Here is a 24,903-nt window from a genome sequence, read left to right on the forward strand (position 1 = left end):
CCAGTCGTAACTTTATCATTAGTTCTTTTTTCATTCTGTGATTTAAATATCCTTTGGTTGATGCAACAAAGGATTTTTTTCAATTTTTAATTTTATAATTACATTGTGGCTGTTAGTCTTAACGTTTCTAGCATGAATACAGAACTATAAGTGTACTGATTGCCAGACAAATACAGTCCTGTCATGACTGCCTTTTCTGGTCACCAGGAGACACTGCTCCAGAGCATGTCTGTCCTTGCTTGTTATATTTGATAAATATTCTAGTTTTAGTTACCCCTCAAGTGGTGTTGTTTAAAAATAAAAATATTATTTTTAATTGCACGAGCAGATCCAGTTCTTCATGGTTTTTGAGGAGTAGGATCATGACTAATTATTTTATAAACATGAATACTGTTTTTTGGTATAGGCAGGGATTTCAGTGATTGTGTTGCTGTTGAATATGCTTTACTAAATATGCTAGTCAGGTTCACATGCTGGATGATTTTGTCCGTAAACCTTTCATGGATTATACAATCCATATAATGACAATAACATTTCTACAATATCAGAAAATGCATATTTCTTAACAGAAACAATATTTTGAATATTTATAAATGGCTTAGAACAAAATAACATAGAATAGGTTATTTCAGCAATATTATCCATTTTTCAGGAAAGTATCTGTTAAAACTTTTTAAAAGTGAGATATATATATATGTATGTTTATTTGGACAGTTTTATATAAAAACTGCCTTTTTAAAATCAAGAGAGCTGCTTCATCCTTTATAAAGCATAAGAACTAATTTATTTATGATATTGAAAAGTATTTGTCAGATAAAAAGATGACTTAGCCTTATATAATTGCCTTATATAATTGCTTATAACATGGGCAGTGTTCATTGAAGCTATTCCTCATTTTAAAATAGTTCCTATATTACCAGAAAAGGGGATTTGTTACCCAGTTGCCAACATCATACCAGAAATACATTATTTGTATCCATTTGCAAAAAAAGTATTTGAATGTTTTCAATAAAAATGTATTTTTTTAAAAAATTTTATTTCAGCAACGAAATCCTGATGTTCGTCATGTGGATTTGGAGATACTATAGGCTTGGCAGAAGAAATCTTCAGGTTGCTACCATTTGGGAAAGAAGTCATGTAAAGGGCTGAAAAAGCTTCTGAAATTGCAGTGACCTCAGCACTATACCTCGCTTACTTTTGCTGTAGGCTTCCTGGACTGTTAGCACTGTTTCTGTTTCTGGGAGAGCTCTAGACGCGCAGACAAAAATTTCCATGGCAAAATCAGTTTTAAAAAGCTGCTTGACTTAAAATTCCGCAGGAGAGTCTGTCGGAGTATATTTACTGCAATCCAGAACTTAAGACTTGAGGTTTAGTTATGCAAATATAGCTGCCTGAAAATATACAACACACTTAGTTTTTCCATATGTGTCCCTTTGCAGCCAGTTTGCACTTCTTTAGTTTCTTTCAAGATATCATTCAAGGTTCTTGGGAGATATTAAGATTAGCTAGGAAGAGTTTGTTCCAGTGGAACCTGCCAACCTTAAACTAATTGTAATATTTCAGCTGTGTGATTGTTTCACAGTTTTTCTTTTCTATGAGATAAATTCTTTCAAACGGGCACTGGCCTTCTCTCAAGTACCATGACCTGGAAACCCGCTTTTTGCCACCCTTGTGATTACCAGCTGCACTTCAGAAAAATAAGGTTTTTCTCCTCAGTGGCGTCAGCTGTTTGTGGCTAGCCAGAGTATGTTACGTTACTGTGAAGAAGTTGCTGTGTAGAGATTTCAGTGAACTTCCTCTGTTTAAATTTTGTTCTTTTTTCCTACTTTGACACTTGTTCTCTTATTTGTAAGTATCTTCAGATGTAATCTGAGAGATATTTATGGTAGTGCTTATTAAAAGTTACCTGGCATTTTTGGCTTTTTATACTTCTAATAGGCTGTTATTGCCAGATACGGTCTTTGCTAGAAGGTGTATGAGATATAGTTGGAAGTTACAATAGTAAAAAATGTATTAGAACTATTTATAATTAAACAAATGAATACATTGTATTTCTAATTTATTTATGTCTAGGCATTATCTATTACCTGAATTCTAAACCACTCTGTGTTTTTTAAGAATTGACCTTGCTTGTCTGGGAAAGTAAAATAATTTTATTAGTGGTTCTCCACAACCCTGAGATAAGTCCTCAGAGTTTATAACTTTGAAATGTTCAATTCTAGCACTGTGTATAATCAGCCTTAAGACTTTCTGCAATAGGCACCCAAATTGTACTGGATTCTTTGAGACCCAGTCTTTATTAGTAAGGCCGTGAGTACTGATCATGCAAGTTGACGTATAAGTGAAATAACTGCATATAAATAACTCTGAGGAAAATCTTCTATGCACTTTAACATATTTCAGTAAAATGAGAATTGCTCATGGGTGAGAGGTGGTAATAAGACCCTCTTAGTGACTCAGTTGCTGAGTAATGACTGACTTGCTGAAAGAAGAAATGTTAATATGAAACACAAGTCCTCAAAAATCAATTTAAGATCAAATTATAAGTATTGCAGGAAATAATAATGGTGGAGACCAATATGTTCAGAGTTGACTAAAAGCTTTTTAGAATGTTTTTTTTCATACTGTGTCCCCAGTGAATTACAAGAATTTAAAATAGCATGCCTTTTGACAACTGCAAAGCACTTGCATGCTGGTCATTTTAAGTAGAAAAACATTCCAGAATTTAGTTACAGACAGGACTTCACATACAGTAATTGTGGGTGAAGGGGTCTCTTTAGTACCCTTGTCCATAATGCCGATTCACCAGTGGTTTCTTTATAGTGTATTAGTTTATTATGGCTAGTCCAAAAGAAGGCTTACTTTATCTGGTTTTCTCTGATTGTAGAACTAGTTAGTATATTTAAGTCTGATGATTTGAAATGCAGTTTAAAGGTAATTTGGAAGTGTACTGTATTGAGTAAATAAGGTATATTTTAGCACATTATAAATTACTTATCTTTCTCCTCACCCTTCCATGTAAACTTCATCTCATCTCAGTATGCATTCTGCTGATGTTACTCTTATTCATGAAGAGCACTGGAAACTGATGATGCATAACCTTTTTCCTTCTTCCTAGAATATTTATATGCATTTTGAATTTGAATGAACACTTTAATAAATCCGTTATTTCAGAAATCTTAAAAACCTGAAAAGAAATAAAACTGGGAAAATGTTCTTATTGGGGAGGTTGACGGAGACAGCCAGTGTGAACTAAGTGGTTTGTGTGTTGGAGTTACTGATGAATGAGTAGAGTTAGTATGTACTTTGCAGGGCAGAAATTTCACTGAGAGGTTAGTAAATGTTATCTCAATACTGAAGTGTTCCCATATCTTGTTTGAGGGGACACATGAGTTTATATTCTTACAGGTCATCTGCTCCAAAAGCCTATTACAATGTTTTCATATTCATCAGAGATGTAATTTGCATGAATTCTGATCTTAATTTCCTTATCTGAGTCAGAAGCGTCCCATCCACACACCTTTTGTTTATATTCCAAGATAAAATTCAGATCCTTGTCTCCCAATTATGTTATTGATTATAGCATCACAATGTTAAATTTAGAAGCCAGAACTTGAATGGTTTTTGGTACAGAACAGTTGCATAGTTTGAGGACCCAGTTCCATTTTTACAAATGATGTGGATGGTAATGTACCACAAAAAGGCAGACTGGTTTTGGCAGTACCTTGTCAGTTTACGTGTCTTGCACTTAGATGAAAATATGGATTCGTTGAGCCTGTTGGGTTGGAAAGGAAAAGTAATTCCAGGCTGTTACATTTTAATATATATTATAACTTGCAAATTGTTTGTAACAGTTTTGACATTTTTACTGCTTTTTTTTCTTAACTGTCTTCATGGTCTAAAACTTGAGGTGACATGGGTCCAGTACTTAGTTTACTTTTGTTTTAGTGTTTTTGGGGAAAATGTTTAGTTAATACATTTATGTGACAGAATCCTCAGAATTAAAGAAAACTTATAAAGTGTGGAGGAGTGGATTTTTTCTTTATCACAAATGAAATTACATAATGTTTCTTTTAGATTGATTTTAAGAAAAAGGATTTTAAGGAAAAGGAGTGAGGATTTAGCTAAAAATAAAGTTATGTTCTAGGATTTTTCAAGAAGGTGTGGTCTTTAAAATTATTTTTGTAGACTGGCCTTGCAGGTTCTATTTTTTCAGATTGCTTTCAAAGTACTACTGCCCTCTGCTTCTTGAAAGATTGCTTATGTGGTGCACAATCTCTCATAATTCTGGAAAACTTGTGATGTTTGAAAAAATTGTCTTAGTGTTCCAATATACTGAGTGATCTTAATGTATTTTAAGTCAAAGTTGGCTGGACACTAATAATGCATGTTTTCCTGTAGAATTTGTTTTTCTATAAGAGATAAAATTCTGAATCCCCCATGATTCAATTTCAAGTCTAAATTGTTTCCTTTGTACACTATGAAATTCAGTATTGGATGTGGTCCCCCTCTACCCCTCCGCTTTCTAAAGCATTTGTTAAGCATGTAGTAGTAAATACTTTAGTGGACTATTGTATTACAGAGACTGTTTGTTGTGTGTTCTGGTCTAGAAGTAGCAGGGACTCAGGGAACAGAAGAACATATTTTTTTAAGGACAGGTTTGCATCCTTTATCCTCTGTGACTCATACTCGAACTGAAGGTTTTTTAGCCTCTGCTTTTCTCCTTCAAATTCCCACACAGATTTTTTTTTTTTCATAACTCTTAGAGAAGGAAGCCATTATGAGCATCTTATGTTTTTAATAGCAGGGCTAGATACTACTCTTGGTCTCTGGATTTTGAACTGTACTTCTTGTTCATTAATAGTTGACAACAGTGATTGCTGTTTTGAAAGCTACAAATCATGTTAGCCAAAGCTACCACGTTTTCTGATTTTGGTAGGTGCAGTTTTTTTCAGCTATATCCTGAGACTCAGTTTTTATTGAGAGGTTTTTACTGGCTTCTTTTTGATAAGGGGGAATACAGGGAAGAGTTTTAGATATGTTTTGTTTAGATAATACACTGATTGCAATTCTGTGTTCTCCTCACTTGTTACCATTTTAGCTGACATCTTTTTTCCTTAACAAAGAAAAAATTATGCATTATGGAAGTACCTCTGCTAATGATGAGTGCATCGAATACAGGCTTCCTGCAAAGTTTTTAGGCTTTTATATATTGGAAGTGTAGCAATTTTTGAAAATTCTAAAGTAATCCTTTTTCTAAAGCTGATTTAGATGTGTTTCTTACAAAAGAATCCACAGAGGCATATTGTTTAAGATTTGAAAGTATTTAATTTTATGGTCATATGTTCTTAAGACATTTTGGTTTGGTAGAATAGAACAATTGATTAATATTGACTTCTGTACAAAATCTGAACTTCTGTGCATGCCTTAAGGCTTACATTGCAGAAGTGAATATAAAATGACAATGTACTTTTTTTCTTCTATCCTAAGTATTGTGCTGCTTCTGTTCTCATTGTTAGCTTTGAATAGAGAGTACAACTAACATCTCCTTTGCAGTTTACCTGCTTAATGCAAGTGAGATGTCGAAGTGTACCAAAAAAGATTTTTTTATAGTAGGGTTGTGTAGCTTAAGTAATTTTTCCTTTCTTGTTAGTGAGACACAAATAATTAAGAACAAAAGTAGACTATATCCTTATTACATATTAAAAGAAATAGGAATCCAGGCTTTAAAGGACAGTAATCAGATTCTTGAAATGCATTGTCCTTTGAGGAAAATAAAATGTGTCAGGAGCTCTAAGTGGTTGTATGGACTATAGAAGCTGTAGTCAATCAGGGTTTGCTGAAGCAAAAGAAAAGAAACTATAACAAAGTGTGTGGTAAAAAGAGAAGAATACAAGGAAGGAAAAAACCTAAGGTGTTGAGCACTTGGGAATAAGAAAAAATGAACACAATCTAAAAAAATGTGTCCAGAAACAAGAAATTATGATTGGAGAGGAAAAGAACAGTAAGAAGTTGTTTGATTAGAATGCATAAAACTATGTAGTATGACATTCTCTTAGCAATATTCAGATAGTTGGGTGATTCCTCTTTCCCACCCCCAGCAAAAACTCATCTTTTTTTTTTTTTTTCTGTGATGAAAATCAGTGCCTCCGTTTTAACTGTTTCGTAATACGGTATTCAGTCTTTTAGGTATAAACCTGTTTGCCTTCTTAGTCTTATTGCTAAGGCTGATGGTATAATCTCCGTCTGGAGCTTTGTTGGTGAGGTATGTATTTGGTCAGTGGAGGGTGAGTAATTTTAATTGTGGAATGAGAACTGGAGTGAATTAAAGAGGAAATGAATTGGTTCAGGCAGAAAATGACTGAAGCACTGTACTGGAGATGTTATGGAAAAAAAAAGGTGCAGTGTTCTAAGGTCTACAGAATTCTTGCAATGGACTGTAATTGGTGAATATGTTAGTCCATATTTTTCAAGTTGCTTAAATGTCTGTGGATAAGCAAGATTTCTAGTTAAATCATCACATTCTGAAAAGGAAAAGAAAACATTCAAAATGTAATGTGAAAAGGAGGTACATTTTTTAAATACCACGGACAGCTACTATAAGATTATAGTAGATAGGCAGAAAATTGTTGTTCTATCCTCTATTATATGAAGCTCTTGAGGACAGTTTCTTTTTTCTGTGTAAATCAAAGCTGCCAATTAAAATAAAAGGTCTTGGTTACTTTTTGTAAATGTTACACTAATAGTAAGCCTGGCCAGATTTCTGTATTGCCAGTGTTCATAGTGCTGTTGTGGGGAGAAGGTGGAATATAGCTCCACACTCTAGAATACATTTGATTTTTGTAACCTAAATTTAAAACTTTTGAGGTTGTGATCAGCTGCTTCAAATCTGAAGACAGGAAAAAAAATATGCAGTGTTTTATAAATGATGTAATATAAACTTTTTTTGGTAAGTTTCTCTTCAAATTAAAGATGCTGAAGAACTGTGTGAGAAGAAGTGTTTGAAAAATGCCTGAAGCACTTGGAAAGCATTTTGGCTATTGACAAAATTGTATTAAATCTGAAAGTCAATGGTGAAGATTTTCACTGGTGGTAGAACTTTCAAAGGCAATCTCAAAGTTGAAACGTGTTTTTCCATGCAGCCTTTTAACCAAATGTATTCCCTGCCCCCCCCCCCCCCCCCCCCCGCCCATGCTTTTTCATGTATTTGCTTTTTCATTCTGTGTCTTGGTTACTTCATATTAGTATGGGGAAGTAATTTTTATTTGTGAGGTGCAGACAGTTAAATATTTCTATGCATATGTTCTTTCTTTTGTAATTATACTTTAATTCGGTACATCCTGTAAAATGTCTGGAAGTTGTAATTACTCAGTAAAATGTTACATAGCCAGTAAAGGTTGCGTTCTGTTAATTCAAGCAATTATATCTATATTGTAAAGGTAAGCAATAACACTGGCTTTAGGCAGTTGATTATTTCCTATGTTTCTGAATTCAAGATGGACATAACAATATTTTATGAATGCAAAACAAAGGTTATATCCATCTATTTGTGCTAGTTAGTCAGTTTGTGATGTTGACAGTATGCACTGTTAAGTAGTATACACTCAGTGTGTGAGCCACCTGCCTAGGGTTAGCCAAGCTGTGTGCCTTTCATCCTGTGCACCCCTGCCCCCAAAGAGTGCCGTTCCTTCCCCGGGACAGAGTAAGTTCGCTCTGCCTGGCTCCAAGGCCCCACTGGCACTGTCTCCAGTTTGATCTACCAGTCCTGATCCATATCTAAGGATGACGTGAAGAAAGGCAATGAGACAGGTGGGTTGCACGTCTGTATAGTGAAGGGTATGGAGAATTTCTTGAAGAGGTTAGGTTTATGTTATTAGACTTGCATAATAACAGTAGTTTGACAATCCCAGCAAAGTTGTCCAGGCCTCTTAAGAAAAAACTAGGTATTGTTCACTTGAAATTAGTCAGCTTAGAAAGGATTTAACATATGGTTCATTAAAAATGCCATTTTTTATCACCAGTACTGATGAAAACTGGTGATTTATAGTGTTATGGAAAGAACTAGTTCTAATTGGTCTAAAAAAGTCTGTATGTGGCTGGAAATGTAGGAAGCTTGGACGATAAAGTGGAGAGACTTGACAAACTGGAGTTTTTGTCTGTATGGTATCAGATACCAGAAATAAGGTGATCAAGCAACATATTTCGGGAAAGATTGCTAAAGATGTTTCATTTCATAGTTAAGAGACTTCCTTTCTTCAGGGATTTTCTTGCAGGGACACTGGACAGTAATGTATGGTGTTCAGATTCCAAAAGGCAATGTTTGTCTCAAACTCATCTCCTGTGTTCAATAATGTTATTTTTGGGTGGTGATACCATTGCCAACAGTTTTGGTTTGTGGGGTTTTTTTAATTGGTTTGGGTTTGGGTTTTGGGTTTTGGTTTTTTTTATTTTTTAATGAACCAAGTGGCACAAAATCTGCATGAGCAGGGAAAAATCCAAATATTGGATTGTCTTTTGGGCTCCTTGAACAACCAGGCAGATGGTCTCAGCCACTTTGAAAGAGGGAGAGTTCTGTTTTTTTGCATAATGTAACCTGAAATCTTCAAAATCCTTTCTTTATTTACCATTTGTGGCATTTATTGAAGGGCCATTCTTAATTAATTCTATTAAACGGTTGGTAATGGGTTGAAGAAGGACTTTGCAGTCAGCTGGTTGGAGGTTATCTTAACAGTTCTGTTCAGGAATCAATTTTGTCTGTCTTTCCTAATTTTTTATGGGGGACTTCATTAAAAGATCATGAAAAGTAAACCTTTCTTTACCATTTGAATTGAACATTTTGTAAACATTAGGAGACAGGCGTAATTTCTGCCTTCACAGAAGCCATGCCAGTTTGGCCTCTAGTAAATTACCTATATTGACTTATCCAAGTTCTGTAGTGACTTCTTTTTTTTTAAATTTAGATTCCTTCAGTTCTTCTGGTGCTGAATTGGGGCTTAGTAGGATCTTTTCTAGGTCCTCTTTCCTACAAATGAGGTGGCTTAAAACTCAGTGCTCTAGTGTAAATTGATAGTGTTTTAGAGAATTGTTTTTTTCCCAGAAATACTGACTAAATAGCATTGAAATAAATCAGGCCACTCTAGATACACAAAGCATTAAGTTTAGGGTTGAAATGTTTTTTTCCAAAGAAAGCTGCAGTAATAAAGAAAATCCATCTTGCATTTCGTACACATAAAATACATTTGTACGTGAACTTGTGTCTCTGCATGTTATAATTGTATGTAGGTATCTTTGCTTGTAGATTTGTACCTTGCTGATTGTGTTTCTCATGAAAGAGAACCGATATCTTAGCAAAAATAAAATACTGTGGAAGAAGGTTCTAATGAATTCGGACAATTTTGAAACCTTGATGAAAGGAAGACTTTTCAGTGAGGCTGTCTTTGAGAAGACCAAACTTGTGGTGGTCTCTGTTCTGCCCTATGTTTTCATCCAGCTGCTGGCAGAGACAGCATAGAGAGGTTTAACAGACCTGTGGCTCAACCCTGTGTGGCTCCTCTTACATCTTCAGTCATTCAGACTGACTGGCATTAGAGGAAGAAGGTAGGGAAAACTGAGTGATGAAACAGTTAACTTCACAAGTATATTAAGCAAGACACCTTACAAGGGGATACCTGAGCTATACCATCATGTGTTACAGTGGAAGCTAAAGAAGTTAACAATAATGGAAGGGATGCTCTTCACAGCAGGGCGAAGTTTGAATAGTTTTATGACAAAGTTTATTGCTTTGATATCCTCAATCTCCAGTGTACATAACAGAAAATTTTCAAGTGACCTGGATAGAGATGGATGATTATTTTCACGTTCTTTGGCTCACTTTTGTTTGCTCAGGATGCATAATTTTGACTTCTGTATGCTAAGGATAAATTAAAGGTATGTCAGTGCTAATCCTTACCAAAAGCTGATGCCTAAGCAAGACACCCAGGGCTGAGCTCAGATTAATTCCTCTGGGAGAATACTTTTGGCAGCTCAGTTTCTCTTGACAGCCCATTTTTTAGCCCCGTTCCATCTGGAGAAAGGATCAAAATGATGTATCCCCAGCAGAACAAAATTAAGCAGAGAACAATGAAAATAATATACCTCCCTCTTGCATGGTGGTCTTCCAGCCCTAGCCTCAGACTAAAGTTGAGGCACTGGCAAAGCACCTCAAGTCTAGTTCTGGGGACAAGTTTCTCATGGGAGAAGTCTTTTTTGCAGTCTTTAATTTCAGCAGGCATTGGTCAATTAAATACAAGAGATAAAGGATGAGAGAGAATGAGCCACATTTGTGGTGGTGTTTTTTTTCTTAAAGTTGAATGAGATCTCTGCCTTTTAAGAATTGGTCCCGTGGCAATAGACATGAAATAAATAATGTTTGCTTTGGTAATTGTTGAATTTGAATGAGGAAATGTTCTTGCAAGTTGTGGTTGTACAAAATTTCCATGATATACCTACTTATGACCCCAAGCACTTACGTCTGTTGGTGGAGTGAAGCTCCTGAATAGATATGCTGTTCACATTTCTTAATTCCCTCTGAGCATAAATAGGATAATGTTTGTTCTTTCTTCTGTTATTGAAGAAAGCCAAGCTTTCTTAGAACCTAATTGTCCCCAGCTTCTCTAAACATCTCAGATGTGTTGCTTGCACTAAGAACTTAGGTTTTGATCAGAGGAAATAGGTAAATACTCATCACAGAGAACTTAGCAAAGGACTACTTTTAGCTAGGCCTATGCAAAGCTTGTGGACTTTGACTCTTTGTGCTCCTTCCACTTTATGCACTGATTTACTCCATTTTGACCTTCAATATATAACTTCAGTCTCCAGGTGGTTCAAAATAAGGGGTTTAGGTGGAAGAGGCTTTCCAGAGTCTATGTTCTAAGAGCTCCATCTTCTCAGTAGACAACTGGATGCTTCTGGATCATCAGGGGAGATGCGCAGTGATGTTCTGGCTAGCGTTAGGTGGGTTTATGAATGTGCCAAGGTTAATATTTTTTTTCTTGGAGATCAGTCTAACCCTGGAACTGTCTTTCTGATGCTGTGAATGGGAAAGGTAGCCTGGGTGTTTCTTTCACATTCCTTTTGTCATTAGACTGTGTTAGAACTGCTTGCTGCTCTGCTTCTCATTTTGGATTATCCTTTACAAAAAAATCCCTCTTTCCATCAGTTCAATACGTCGTTCAGTTGTTGGCTCTTTCAGGTTCACATCCTTTTGCAAGAAGATTTTTCAGTTTTTCACTGATGTTACTACAAGGCATTTTTCAAAGGTTTAATTAGACATTTTCTGCTGTACTACTGACCCTGTTCCTAAATGGGAACTAAATTTAATATTAACTTTTCTAATGGGAAACTACTTTGAGTCATTAGCAAACCTGTTACTTTCCATTTTCCTACAAAGACTGCCTTGCCTGTGGCAATTATATCTGCCAGATGAATGGGAGAGTTTAGTGTTTTTGAGGACAAAAGGTTTTTTAGCCTTTTCCCAACACTGTTATGTAAGTTAATGTCAGATTTTTTTTTTTTTTTCTCTTTCGACTCAGGTAGTTAATCTGCTGGTGTGGATTTTTTTTTTTTTCTTCCTTAACGCCATACATCTGCAGTAGAAGCTGCTTTTATACTTCGGATGCTGAAGAGTCTTTGGAGGAGGGTTTTTGTATTGACAGGGCAAGGTCCTAGACAGAGATCTGTCAAGTATTCCAAGGGACTCCACACTGCAGCAGGGAGGATTTATCTATGGAGAGCTGTTCATATATGAACTTGCTAGGAAATAAGCAAGACAGAGCCTTTGATTTAAATAGGCCCCACTCAAGTGCTCAAGTCACATCAGTGGTATTTGTTTGCTGTATCAGTAACTAAGATTTATTTGATTGTCACCTGGAGCTGTATTCCTGCTTTCCTCCTGCTGAAGCACTTGGAGACTGTTCGTAGTCACCCATGGTGCAGATGAGCACCATGAGTAAGTGACAGGTAAGGAAAGACAAGTTCGTTCTTCTCTGTTCTTTTTGCAGTATCATCTATGTGCATGTTTACAAACGAACATTAAACTTTGCAAGTCTTGTTGTCCATGCTGTGTGAGCTGGTTGATTGCAAAGCTATGAGAAGAGAACATTGTGAAGAGAGTGTTGTGAGGACTCCGATGTCAGGAGAGAGGAAAATTAATGCTGCTGTGCAAATGTATCTCAGTCTCTTTGTGCCTGGGAGCCCTTATGTCTACAATGCTGCTGTTGCCCCGTGTCCCAGCCTTCTGCAGGAGGATGCTGCTCCTTCAGCGGTGATTTGGTGTTTTGTTTTATCCTCACCATTTGGTCTGTGGCTTGGTTTTATGTACTGCAGGCACTCAAACTACTCTTCAGGCAGGCTTGTTACTGTCTTGAAGGGCTTTGTGCTTAGCACTATAGCTCTGGTTCTTCAGTAGCACTAATCTTCACAAAACCCTTATGAAAGAAGAACTATCCCAGTTTTGGGCACAGCAGGCTGAAGGTTGAAACATGCCACTTCATGCTGTGTTCCCTGCGACTCTGATGTTTCAGGCTCCTCACCATGATGGAAGCACTTCCTATTCTGACACTCCTTCCACTGGCTTCGGTAACAGGAGTGCCTCAGCAGAGGGAAAGTGGCAGAGAAAACAGCAATTCCTTGCCTAGCTGAACTGAGGGCTAGATTTTGGAACTTGAGTAGTCTTAGTAAAAGAAGATTACAAAGACTTTTATAATGTGAGTTTGCACATGAGCTTGTTCTAAGCAAGAGGTAAAAACTAAATTTCTTCATGTGCATAACATTCAATGACTGACTTTGACCTTAAAGGTCCTTTTCGGGGATATTATCTTAGTACTTGAGCAAATGCATAACTGCCAGCAGTGGTGGGCCATGCTTCTGAATGGACCAGCACTGTGGCAGAGCAGGAACACGGTTTGATTATAGCCTTGCCAGTATGTTTAATAGGTATTTAGTGGAAGAATGACAAAATGTGACATTACTGAATTACACCCCTCAACGGTGCTGCCTGTTCCCCTTCGGTTCTGTTTCTCCCCCATCCCAGGAACCTCTTCCTTACTCCTTCCCTGCCAGCCTTCACTGCCGGTTTTCTGCCTGTACTGCCCCACCACCCCATCGGTTTCCCTCATAGCCCATTCCCATTTACTCCTTCCTCTGATGTTTCAAGTCATTGCGCAAAATTCTGGGAAGACAAAGCTTTCTAAAGAGAAGTTAATTACACATTTTTTTCAGAGGGATTAACACAGTTTTTTTACCTACATTTCCCAGAATCACTTGAAATTATTTTGGTGAGGGGTTCACTAATAAAGGTTTTCACTAATGAGGATCTTCACAAAAAACACAGTATGCTGAAGCCCCTGATCTAGAAGATACCAGCCCAGTCCCAGTTAGTTTTGCAACATTATAGGTACTCAAAAGCATTGTTTTGTAATGGAAATATTTAGCAACCGTTTCTAATGGATGACACCAGCCTGCGGTCAGGCCCGTCTTGCTTCACAGCCCAGCAGAAGGGGTTTGGAATGGTGAATGTCACCGTAATTCCTCTACAAATTATTTGGAGCTGGGATTTTCTAAAGCATTTAAGAGAACAGGAGACATTCAGCTGTCACTGAATTTTGAATTAAAACAGGATTTAAACTTCACTGCTTGAAAATCCAGGTCTTAAGATTGCAGATGGTTACTTTCTATGAGCGGTGTTTCTATCTAACCAGCACATAAATATATGTGGTTATATTTTGAGGTGAAAATGATTTATATTATATTCATACTTGAATTCTTCATAATCTTTCACTGTGCTTGCTGGTGCTTCATACCAAACAAGCATTTAATGCAAAAGACAACCTTTAGCCCTTTATATAAATCTAAGTCTAAAACTTTTAATATCTATTTTATAGTGAGAACCAGTTGTGATGGCTGTCACACCAACACAACGACGCCTATAGAGAAAGAGACAAACAGGTTAACCAGAGACTAACTTTTATTGTGCATTTTTATGCAACAGAACAAATGGAACTGGAGGTATGTAGTAATAAAACCAATATCCAAATTAGAATTAACACCTGAAATAGTAAACTGTAGGTAACAAATGTCTTTATAATTAAAAAATATTGACTGTTTAAAAAATTCTCTAAGATTTTATATTCTTTAAAAGAAATGTGTGTTGCCACATAGAAAACAATTCACACATCCTATAGAAATTGTCACAAAAACCTTACTAGTCTATATTACACTATGCACTTTTTTTTTTGTACAATATCTGGTAGAGGTCTATCCCTAACCTGTACTTACTCTACACAGTACAATCATCATTAGAAAGTATTCATAGAATTAACTACACCATAACAATAAAAATATCAGGATTAATGGTTTTTTTAATCACAGTTTCTCCACAAATATTTGTCATAGAAAATATAGCAAAGGCATGTTGGCACAGATGGGTGTGTGGTACTGCTACACAAAGTTTAAGAGAAGGCAGATACATAAATGACAGTAAGATTAAAGAGTATGGAAGGATAAGACAAGAATCTCTATCCTCCTGGGACTTTCTGGAGTGACATGATAGATAGCGGTTTCCTTCTGTCGCAAGCCTGCTGTCTACATCCAGAGCTGGGAAGGGATGTGCTGACTTACAAAGTACACTGCTTAAATATGGATATCGCACTCTGCAAGGGCTTACGTGCTATCTATTATTTCAGGTCCCGTAGCCTTATACCTAACATCTTGCAGATATATAGACACTTCAGTGTGTATGGATTTATAATGTCTTATGAACAAATTAATCCGAATAAGCTGTTGGAAAGACTTGGGTTTTTTTTAAAATGAAATGGGTGCGTCAGGAGTCAAGTGGCCATGATGGGAATTAAAAACAAAGACCGACAACTGAGAAAAGTTGTTGTACTCAGTTATTTTGAAACCAAACATGAACAAACAAAGATGAGCTGGTGTCTGCTAATGCTTGTCTGTGACTACAATTCATGTCACTGGCCAGTGCACACAAGCAACTGAGGGCAAAATTTTGTTCGTAAAGAAAGGTCCAAACCTGTAAAGCCATTTCTACTGCCGAAGTGGCTTTCAGGATGAAACTATACATTTGGTTATTTTGCACAGTATGAGAGCAGAGGATTGTGAGTGGTTCCAGGATGCTGGCTACACTTTTTACACTAAAAGTAAAGCTAGGCTTACTAGTTATTTCAGTAAATCTTTAGGTTATTAAGTGAGAGAGGTCTGTTCAGTCCAGTAATTCTGTTCTGTGACTGTTAAAAATGAAGCGTTCATATTTTTAACCTCATACAATTAAACATTTGAAAGGAAACCATCACAATGTTTACAAAAATACAGCATGATACATATCGCTGTGGACAAATTTACAGTATAATGTTGACTCACACGTTCTGACATATTTTACCAAGTAGTTCTGGCAAGTGTCACCACATTAAACATAGACCAGCAAGACTTACACCATCTGAGCAATGTAACATCTTCTATTATAGTTCTTTTAAAAAAAGTGTAAGTTCAACACTGAAAAGCTACTATAGGATATCTGTACCATGACATTTCTATACACCAAGTTTCTCCTCCAGAGGCCACCACGCACCATTGACCGCTCAAAGAAAGTCACCTCCTGCTGTAGTGAGGGATGCTGTCCCAAAACCCTTGGCCTGGTGAGGTCCAGTGTGACTAAACTGCTCATTCGCTTTTAGAAAATAAATGAGTTATTCTGGGGCAAGTGAGTGCCTTTCAACCCCCTTTTAAAAATCACCAAAAATTAAATTAACCGAGAGGTATTGGACATTTAAGGGCCTAAAGCATATCCTGGCTGAGCGAGGTCCCATCTATGGCAGTGCACAGTGGAGCCCATGTCCCAAGACGCCCCACAGGCTGGCCATGAGAAACCAGTCACAACTGCAGGCAAAGAGGAGGCAGATGGCGGGAAGAAGCTATCATGTGGGCAAGCTGACCTTTGAGAGACTGCCTCAGTCCTCCATCCATGGTCAGGCTGGAGCTAGAGGAGTGCTTTGCCCCAGAGGGCCCTTCCTGATCTTTGAGGAAGGGGTTGGGTGTCTCCTGCCCTGCCCAGCACACAGAGAGAAGGGCAGGAAGGAGAGAAGGGTAAAAGGAGCAATTAGTAGCTTCTCTCGTGGCTTGCACAAGGCGGTTAGGAAAGCTGGGGAGCATGAGATACGCGTTCAGGAGAGTCAACGCTGATGAGGTAGCACTAAAGATGGTCAAAAGTGAAGTGAACTTTCTTTCCAAAAACCAGTTCCCTGTACCTGCCAGTGGGGAGATGTTGTCTCAAGGAGAGCTGGTTCAGGTTGTGAAGAATGCCAGCACTGGCCTGAGTGACTGGACGAGGGTAAGGAGATGGAAACACCCTGATGTGGAAAGGAAAGGGTATTGTTTCTTTGGCATTGTATATTTCTGGAGTGCATCAATTTGGAGGGACAATGGACTCCTAAGCCTTTAAAATTAAAGGTTTTAGTGGATTTTTGTTTTAAGAAGTTGGTATCTGGCTTCCAGTGTTGTGCACCACTGTGAATTCTGCTCTAGCACAGCTCTTTTCTTACAGCTGTTAGTCTGGACCCCATGTTTACTCACAACAGAAGCTTAAACTAGGCTCTTTTTACCCAACCCCTCCCTGAACACAGTATTGAGCATCTGACTGTTAAGACTAGCACCTTGCCTCATCTATTTCAAGGAATGGATGTAAAACACAAATGAAAGCAAAAACAAGAAAAGGCAATTTAAAACCTCTAAAGCTATATAATATGGCTGAAGAATAGGAACAGACAAAGCAAAACCCATCTTCTGAAATGGCAATTTGTTTTTAGCAATCTTGTTTTAATAAAACTGTCATGATCAACTCTAATCCCCTAGAAATCTAGATAAATATAGTGTCTATCAGATGTACAAAGCAATTTTTATCTATTAGAAGTGCCTGTTATTGTTCTGGGTCTTTGACGGATTCTGCTGTTGACAAGCGCTGCTGTTTTACCTGGGAAGCTTAATTTCCTGGCAGAGTTGGCTAAAGGAAGTCCCTGAATTTTCCATCTTATGCTGTATTTTAAGGTAGCATTTATGTTATTTTCTGTTAGGAAATGGGAGACCGCTTCTTTTTTTTGTTATAAGTGTGCAGACTTGTTCTTACATCTCCTACTCAGGGAAAGCAAATAGTACCCAGCTGTTCTAGGTCCAGACCTGGGCTTGTTATCAATAGGCAGATGAGATAGTAGCTGCTGTTTCTTTTGACGTTTTTATAGTTTTTAAATGACCTTTCCTCTAGAACTAGATGAAATGAACTGCAATTTCCCTTTGAGGGTGCTGTGAAGGATTTGCAAATAATAGGCACTGAGAAGTCCCATTGAGCAGGTCTTGAAATGGATTTCTTTCTGTTAACTGGGACATGGTAGGATGGAGAAGCTGAAATGTATGCAGTATGTGTTCAAACATGCTTTGGACTCTTAAATGACAGCAGGGTAAGTATGTCTAACAAACAGTCTCTCCTAAATTAAGTGGTTGCTACTGTTGTATGAGGTTCTTCTCACTGCCATCAATCACCAGATCCGTCTTGCATACCTCTATTGAAGACTTCGTCCTGTGATCCTGGATGGTCAGTCCCTTCATAATAGGAGTTTCCATTGTGAAGGAAAGTCCCCACTGCACGCCCTTGACGAGCATGTCCTACTGCGTCGCTGAATACCTTGTTTATTTGCTCTTCGGATGGCATCCACCAGTCTGGGTTGGAAGTACAATGCATCCTAATGAACTCTGCAGGAAAACACGCAAGGATAAAAACCAACTTGTCTTTGCAGCATCTGTTATCACCCAGGCATCAAAAGCTCATGGGAAATAAGAAAGGGGGCATTACTGCTCTACTTAAGCAGAAGTAAAGCCTTATGGGGGATGCCATGATAATGCCACTTGGACCTATTTTATTTCTGTACAACTGTGTTTCTCCACATGCAGTGTATGTTGTTATACCTGAGCTAATTATGTGATGCATGGGACCTGGAGATAAAAATCCCTTCTTGTGGAAATAAAAAGAAATAATTCGAAGTGACAGCTGTGATTTAGCATGTGCAATACATGTGAAAGTTAACGTGAACTGGGATGTATTTAACTGTAAGCCTGTTGTGTATTTATACCTTAACGTGATTACTGTCGTGGATCTTTACGATCTCCCTCTGCTGGCTGCTTCAACACCTGCAGGCTGCAGTAGCCCACAACCTGCTTGAAAATGTCACTACCATTATTTCAGTTTGGTGCTCCTTTCTGTTTGGAATATCTTTCATTTTAAGTCCTGTTCTTTCCATCTTCCTGAATCTGACACCTATTTTTCAGAGACTAAATTGGCCTTATAAATAGCTAAATGAGATGAGAGGGCTAATTTGGGAAGCCTTGCAATAGTTTTCAATGCAGGAGAAAATGAATTGTACTGTGTGTGATTTGGCTATTTAAGTAGCTGCTGCTTCCACATACAGCTATTTGTATGTGATGATTACATTTTTTATAATTTCTTTTTCAGATTCTTTGACATGCAATATGCTAAACTTGCAGAAGGCACCTTACCAATTCTGGAGTTGTAACTGCTAGACATAGCTCAAATAGGTGTATTTGGACTTTTAAAAGTCCAAATATGATTTTTAAATGTGAGGGTGCCTTATTAGATATATTGGATACACTGCATCTCATATGGAAACTAAGATTCTTATTTATTCTGTAACATTAGTTATTCCCTCATGCAGTACTGTGTGTCCCAGGATATTTTTAAATTCTATTTTCTACTGTTGACAAGCCAACAGCACAATAAGTGGCATAAGGTAACTTCATTACTGTCACCACATCTCGAGACCAGGGAATGCTGTGCTTTTACACGAGTTCCCGTGCCTGCAAGGTATCTCATCTGTTGGACAATTAGGACGTGATTTTTGCATAGCTCCTCCAGCAGTGTGTCTGCAAGTGATAGCTATCTCAGTTTTAAATTCATTTCCCTGGAAATCCACACAGGCAACAGTAATTCCTACCTAGTTGTGGTCACATGGGGCTCCACAGACTGGTATGTTTCTAAGAAAAATGGTTACCACATAAAGGAGTAATGCTGTAATTTAAGCATGACAGGCTGTTTTAAAGCTGGTTCCAGACATCAGTCAGTTGTAGGAATATATTAAAAATGTTTATAGATGTTTAAACTACTCTGAGTGCAGAGAGAGAAGCAGTTTGTACTCTCTGCTGTGGTGAAAAAGCATAATTAGACGTGCTGAGAATTAGTCAGACACTTGTTACCTTAGCTTGCAAATGGGTAGGAGCCAGTGGCCAACTCTTGGCACCAGAGAAAATTGTCATGTTCCCACCCAGGCACAAAAGCCCAAAGGGAGAGCTGACTACTCTGCTTTCTTAACTGGTCCTTAGATACTGAATGTTTTGGCTGCTTCTTCAAGCTTCTGCAAATTAAGGAAATTGGCCTTTCTCTTTCTCCCAAGGAGTGCTCCACATGCTCTGTATGTCCAGGACCCCAGAAAGGAGAGTGGCCATAAGCAAAAGTTCATCTACAGGTGGATTTACTGTTAGTATTGGTGGGAGGCAGGGGGAATAAAGGGGAAGAAAAGGGTATTAACACTCTGCTTGTGCATAAATTATTAGGTGAAATTTTAAGTCATTTAATAAATGGTTAATGCACTTGTATACAGCCTTCAGTTTCCAGGAGAACTTCTGGGACCCTGAATCTTGCTCCAGACCTCTATGCAGCATGGTGTGCAATGGATTTGCCTTTCTATTAAACTCTGATAGAGTATAAGGTCTGGTAGAGCATCACGTAACAGGTTAACAGGTTCCTTTGTAGTAAAAAAAGAGCCTCTTTGACTAATTCGGCTGTACGTAAAATCTGAGTTCATTACCTGCTTACATCAATGTTCCCCAGCTACAAGTCTTATCTACTTGGCCTTGCTTGATTCTTCTACCCTAGATGGGAAGAGGCTGCATCTGATGTATATAACCACTTGGGACTTCAGCTGGATAACTAAAGGTATTTTTTATCACTGACTGACCAAAATACAGCTTTTTACACTGCATTGATTAGTAAAACATTTTTGAAGTCAGTTCAATCAAAATTTCATGTATTTGCTCACAAAATACTATAAAGTTAACTATGAGTTAATTAAAGAAATGATAAGCATATGCATTTATAAAATGCAGATGCTGATATGACAAACATGGTTTTAATTGGGCTTTAAAAAGTCCTGTTTTGAATGTTTTGTAATAAAGCCCAGTACCAGGCCTTCTGAACAGTTTTAGGAAACCTAAGTATGAACTGCCACAGCAATTAATTCTTCTCAGTCTGGACCCTTTCTCTGGATTGTCCAACACCCCTACTCTCTGACATTGTGAAATGCTTGCAAAACTCCCCCTCCTTCTCAGGCCAAATATGGGGAAAAGTTGTTCCCTAACTTTTTCAGTCAATGTTGCATCAGTACTCCAAAAAGGAAGTTAAATCCTTGACAACACATTCGCATACACCTTGGTTCTAATTAACCTGTAGATGTTCTTGGCCCTATAAAATGTTCAAGTCTATTCTGAAACTCAGTTAGCTTTTAGCTCCAATGATGCACTGTGGCCTTCAGCACCATATGCTTACTACACATTAGGCTATAAATATTCCTTTGGTTAATTTTGCTGTGTATCAGTGTTAAAGAATGCCCTGTTAGTTTACTATAAAAGAGCGTAAACATGATTGTCCGATTTTTCCTTTTTTGCTGTTTCAAGTATATCAGTGTCATGTGCCCTTGTATTTGTCTCCTCTCTTAAATAAGCAGCCCTGTTTTTTTCCCATTCAAAAAAACCCCAAAACACATACATAATACATACATATATATATGTATGTATGAAAAAAAAAGCAGAGGGTTCCTGGCTGCTTGACACCTGCCTGTGAAACCCCTTCTAGTTCTGCAACTGTCAGCCAAATGCTTCTACTGAGCCAGAGCCAATGTGGTGAAATGAGATCACATATGGTGGACACTGAGCGAAAAGATGCAGTACCTCTGAGACATGTTACTTTTACTGGATCCAGAGGACGTCTTTCAGGACCTGTCTCTCCTGACTGCACTGACCTTTTCCTTTTTCCAAGGCCGCATGAGTACTTAAGCTCATCGGTTGTGAAAACAAATCTGATGAGATAGCGAAGGAGCCGTCGTCCATCTTTCTTGGAAGAATTTACAGCCTCATCCCACTGTTTACTAGTGATGTAGACAGGGTAGTTGTTCAGCAACTGCTTGCTCCCCTGAAAAAGTGAAACATTTCCATTGCTTATTTTACAAGGCAAATAAGTAAAGATGTCAGCTGCAGTAAAAAATACACTTTTTAACTAGCCACAATACTGACAGTGAAACACATCCTGAAGTGAACGTGTAATTGCTCTTACTGAGAATGAGTACTTTTAAAATTACGTTTCTGTTTTCTAGAACTCGAATTTGGTGAGGTACAAGAAATATGTTTTGAGAGGTGGCTATTGATAATTTCCACTTTAACAAGCAGGTTAAAAAGAGTTAAGAACCAGTGACTGGATGTACTATTTAAGTATAACCTTTCTTCTTAATCTGTTAAAATGCATAAAAAGGGTCTTTGAAGAGCGTGATCAAATGGATCACTTCATTGCAGCTGACAGTTTCCTTCAGAGGTGACTCTTTTGGTCTATTTTTATAATAAATTTATTACTTCTGTAGAACACACCTGAAACTTGACAGCAGTTATGTTACTGTAAAAAATGTAAAGAAAATAAATAAAGGAACTATGAAAACTAAAAGATTCATTACTATTAATGAATGCCACATTAACTCAAATTATAGCTTTACAGAAATGCTACCGTGTCAGCTGGAAAGAAATTTTGCTTTTAACCTTTATAATTTGTGTGCTTCAATATTCCAACATTAAATGAATGCTGGGGGACTAATTATGGGGATTCCTGTAATCCACACACATATAAGCCCTCTTTAGTCAGTTGTACCTAAATTGTATTTAATTCTTGTTGCCCATAAAATGCTATAGTTCAGTATTACCCAATTAAAGTAAGATGGTACTGTTAATATACTTGAAATAATTGAAGTACACAAAAAAGCCAAACCACACCCTCCTAGAGACTCATTCACTTTTACAGCTACACCTCTTTATTAAAACACATAAATCTGGAGGCCCAATTAGTAAAATCTTTGTATTGCTCCCATCTTACACAGGAGCTCACAGTAAACTGGAGAAACAAGGGTACAATGCTCAACAGAGGCAATCAGCCACATGCTGCACTTGTGGACAACTGTTGCAGACTTTTCCTCGCTTCCAGATCTTTGATACCTGAAAACTATTTTAAGGACTACCCTTGCCTCCTTTCACATATTTATTATAACATCCTGTGAGACAGCTTGGGAGCATCTTTGAAGTTTTTCCTCGAGTATTTGCTTTTAATTTTTTTGCACGTTTCATAAATATATGGAAGGTTGAATTTAGTGAAGACTGTGATGATTACAGAATCTGTATGACTTGGGGTACCACCACATCTAGGAGGGTTAGCACCTCTGGGAGCTGAGCCTATGTGACTGCTACTTGTTTGCCTCAGTGCAAACTACTGGCAAAGACAGCTACAAGCAAATTCAAAACTCTGCAAAGGAAGCCAAAATATAAGGGAAGAGATAGGCTTTGTCTGCCAGAGGGGCCCCTCCCCCCCAAACATCTCAACTCTTCATTCCCCCTGTAGCTTGTAAATCCAAGCTTGTAATCCCTAAGAGAAAGACCCTTCACCTACAGTTCAACGCTGTCATCATCTGAGACTTTCTCTTTGCACTTCACTTGTCTCCTCCCACCACTGCAAAAGGGCCAGGGTCAACTCCTCTCCCTCCATTCACGATACAAGAAGCTGCTTTAGTTTTTTCCAGGTACACATGCCCCAGTAATATGTCTGAGGCGCTCTGCTGTGGAAAGAACACTACCCTCCATCCAGTCCAGCTCTTCATCCTCTGCCAACAAGGTGAAGGGGCTGGGGAAGGAGGAAGAGTTGGGTGCAGCATGGAAAGCTCTTTGGGGGTATTATACTCTTATGCTGAAGCAACTGTGACCACTCCATCTCAGGGGGAGCTGACACTAGTATTTCCTTGGCTTGTATTACCACAGAGGTAATACACAGGACCATGTGATCATCATGTTAGTACTTACTTTTTTTCAACAGTTAGCTCTGCGACCCTTTTATGTAAAGCGAATTATTTTCCTACCTAAGATTTCTGAAACCTATTTTTTTTCCTTTTAAAAAACTGTAGTGAAGCAAGGACCTTACCGATACCGGTGCAAAGCACAATCTACAGCTAACTCTGTAGGCACTGCCTTGCTTTTCAGCCCTGGCAGGCTGAATGCAAGCCCATAACAGCACAGGGTAAGGCTGCAGGCTTGCTCATGTGCATTAGGGATGGATGCTCATAGGTGGCTTTGTTAAGTAGCAAGCAATCCTAGAAGCTACCTCTGTGTTTAAATGTATTGCACTGATGAAAATAGGGTGCAGAAAGGCCCAACATCTAAATTTCATGAGAGCTCACATAACTATTAACTGAGGAGAAGGTAATACATTTTGTGTAACTTCCTCAGCCCCAATTTTATTATACTCCTTACTCCCCCTGAAATTTAGGATATTTTTCCTCATTCTTCTCCAAAGGCATGATATAGTGTTATGCTACTCTGTTAAACAATTACTGGATTCCTGCTACAGATACACTTTCATTATATCCTCTGAAAGTAAAGCACTTCTGGGCAAAAGATTCTCGGTAAATATATGATGCAGTTTGGTGTGTCCAGCAGTCATTAAACTAAAACAAACAGAAAACCTTCCAGAAATGAAATAAGCAGACCCTGAAGGAAGAACCAAAGTACAAATGTGTTCATGCTTGTATTTGTACATGATTAAGCTTATGAATAAAAGATTAGAATCTATGTGTTTAATTGAATAAAAAATTCTGTCACATCATGACAAGCTATTCCATGTGGGACATTACAGAATAGCCTCAGTTTTTACAGTGCTTGAAAATTTTAGTTAAGCAAAAGAGCATTAAAAAAAGGAAAATGAATCCTTGGAATATGGGATTTGTGTTATAACAGCTAATGATATATATAAATATAGATATATATGTACATATCAATTTGCACAGCATAAAACTGAATGGAGGAGCAAAGTGATGCACATCCTGAACTGCTGCAAAGCATCGTCAGTGAAACTATTGTAAGTTGGGCTCCGTGAGGCTTGCACTACACATCATTTATGTGCAAAGGGAGGTCCGACTAGACCTAAGTCTTCCCTCTTCTGATCCCGTTTTGTGAATAATGAGTAGTGACATATACGAAAACATGCACAGAGAACCTCAAATACAGACAGTCTAAACTAGAAAAGTCTCAACAAAACCACTTCATTTGAGGCATTTTTATAAGCCTGGATAGAAACACACTGGAGCAAAATTAACTTAGTTACACCAGAGCTGATAGATAAATCTATACATCTAGCTTCTAGAGAAGGGGAGGACTTAAACTTCCTGCTTTTTCACTGCATCACTTTTAAGCAGATCATAATTACAAAAATCCCCAAATTCTGTATCAAGTATAAAATTGTCAACACTCAACATTTTGTTTGGGATGCTTTCTGAAAAGCAAGAGCACTCCAAAGACTTGTAGAAGTCTATATTTGAGTCTGTCTGCAAAATGAAGGAAATGTATATTTTAGTGTTAAGCATCTCAGGGCTGCATTAGAGCTATACTAACTGTATACACGTGCGTGCCTGTGTCCACAGACACAACATGTTGGTACCCCCCACACATGGGCTGCAGCCCCTGTGCACTGGCAGCCACCGCATGCAGTCACCATCA

General features: G+C 37.9%; 2 protein-coding genes across 3 annotated transcripts in view; one reads left to right on the forward strand and one right to left on the reverse strand.

Annotated features, from left to right (window-relative positions):
• The window catches only part of SLC30A9 (solute carrier family 30 member 9), a 49,044-nt gene extending 36,951 nt beyond the window's left edge, over nucleotides 1-12,093 (forward strand). For both annotated transcript variants that reach the window (XR_012628664.1, XM_074866071.1), the window contains one exon: nucleotides 1,044-12,093. Coding sequence is in view for 1 of the 2 variants with exons in the window: in XM_074866071.1 (XP_074722172.1) it covers nucleotides 1,044-1,088 (45 nt within the window). In the remaining variant the exon portion in view is untranslated. The remainder of the gene's footprint in view (nucleotides 1-1,043) is intronic.
• A 3,630-nt stretch (nucleotides 12,094-15,723) lies between these two features.
• The window catches only part of BEND4 (BEN domain containing 4), a 31,258-nt gene continuing 22,078 nt past the window's right edge, over nucleotides 15,724-24,903 (reverse strand). The window contains exons 4-5 of the mRNA XM_074866072.1: nucleotides 21,055-21,295; nucleotides 15,724-17,790 (exon numbers count right to left, since the gene is read on the reverse strand). Coding sequence (XP_074722173.1) covers nucleotides 17,573-17,790; nucleotides 21,055-21,295 — 459 coding nt within the window. The 3' untranslated portion in view covers nucleotides 15,724-17,572. The remainder of the gene's footprint in view (nucleotides 17,791-21,054; nucleotides 21,296-24,903) is intronic.

The sequence above is a fragment of the Strix uralensis genome, chromosome 4 (genome assembly GCF_047716275.1).
Source record: "Strix uralensis isolate ZFMK-TIS-50842 chromosome 4, bStrUra1, whole genome shotgun sequence".
NCBI classification, from domain to species: domain Eukaryota; kingdom Metazoa; phylum Chordata; class Aves; order Strigiformes; family Strigidae; genus Strix; species Strix uralensis.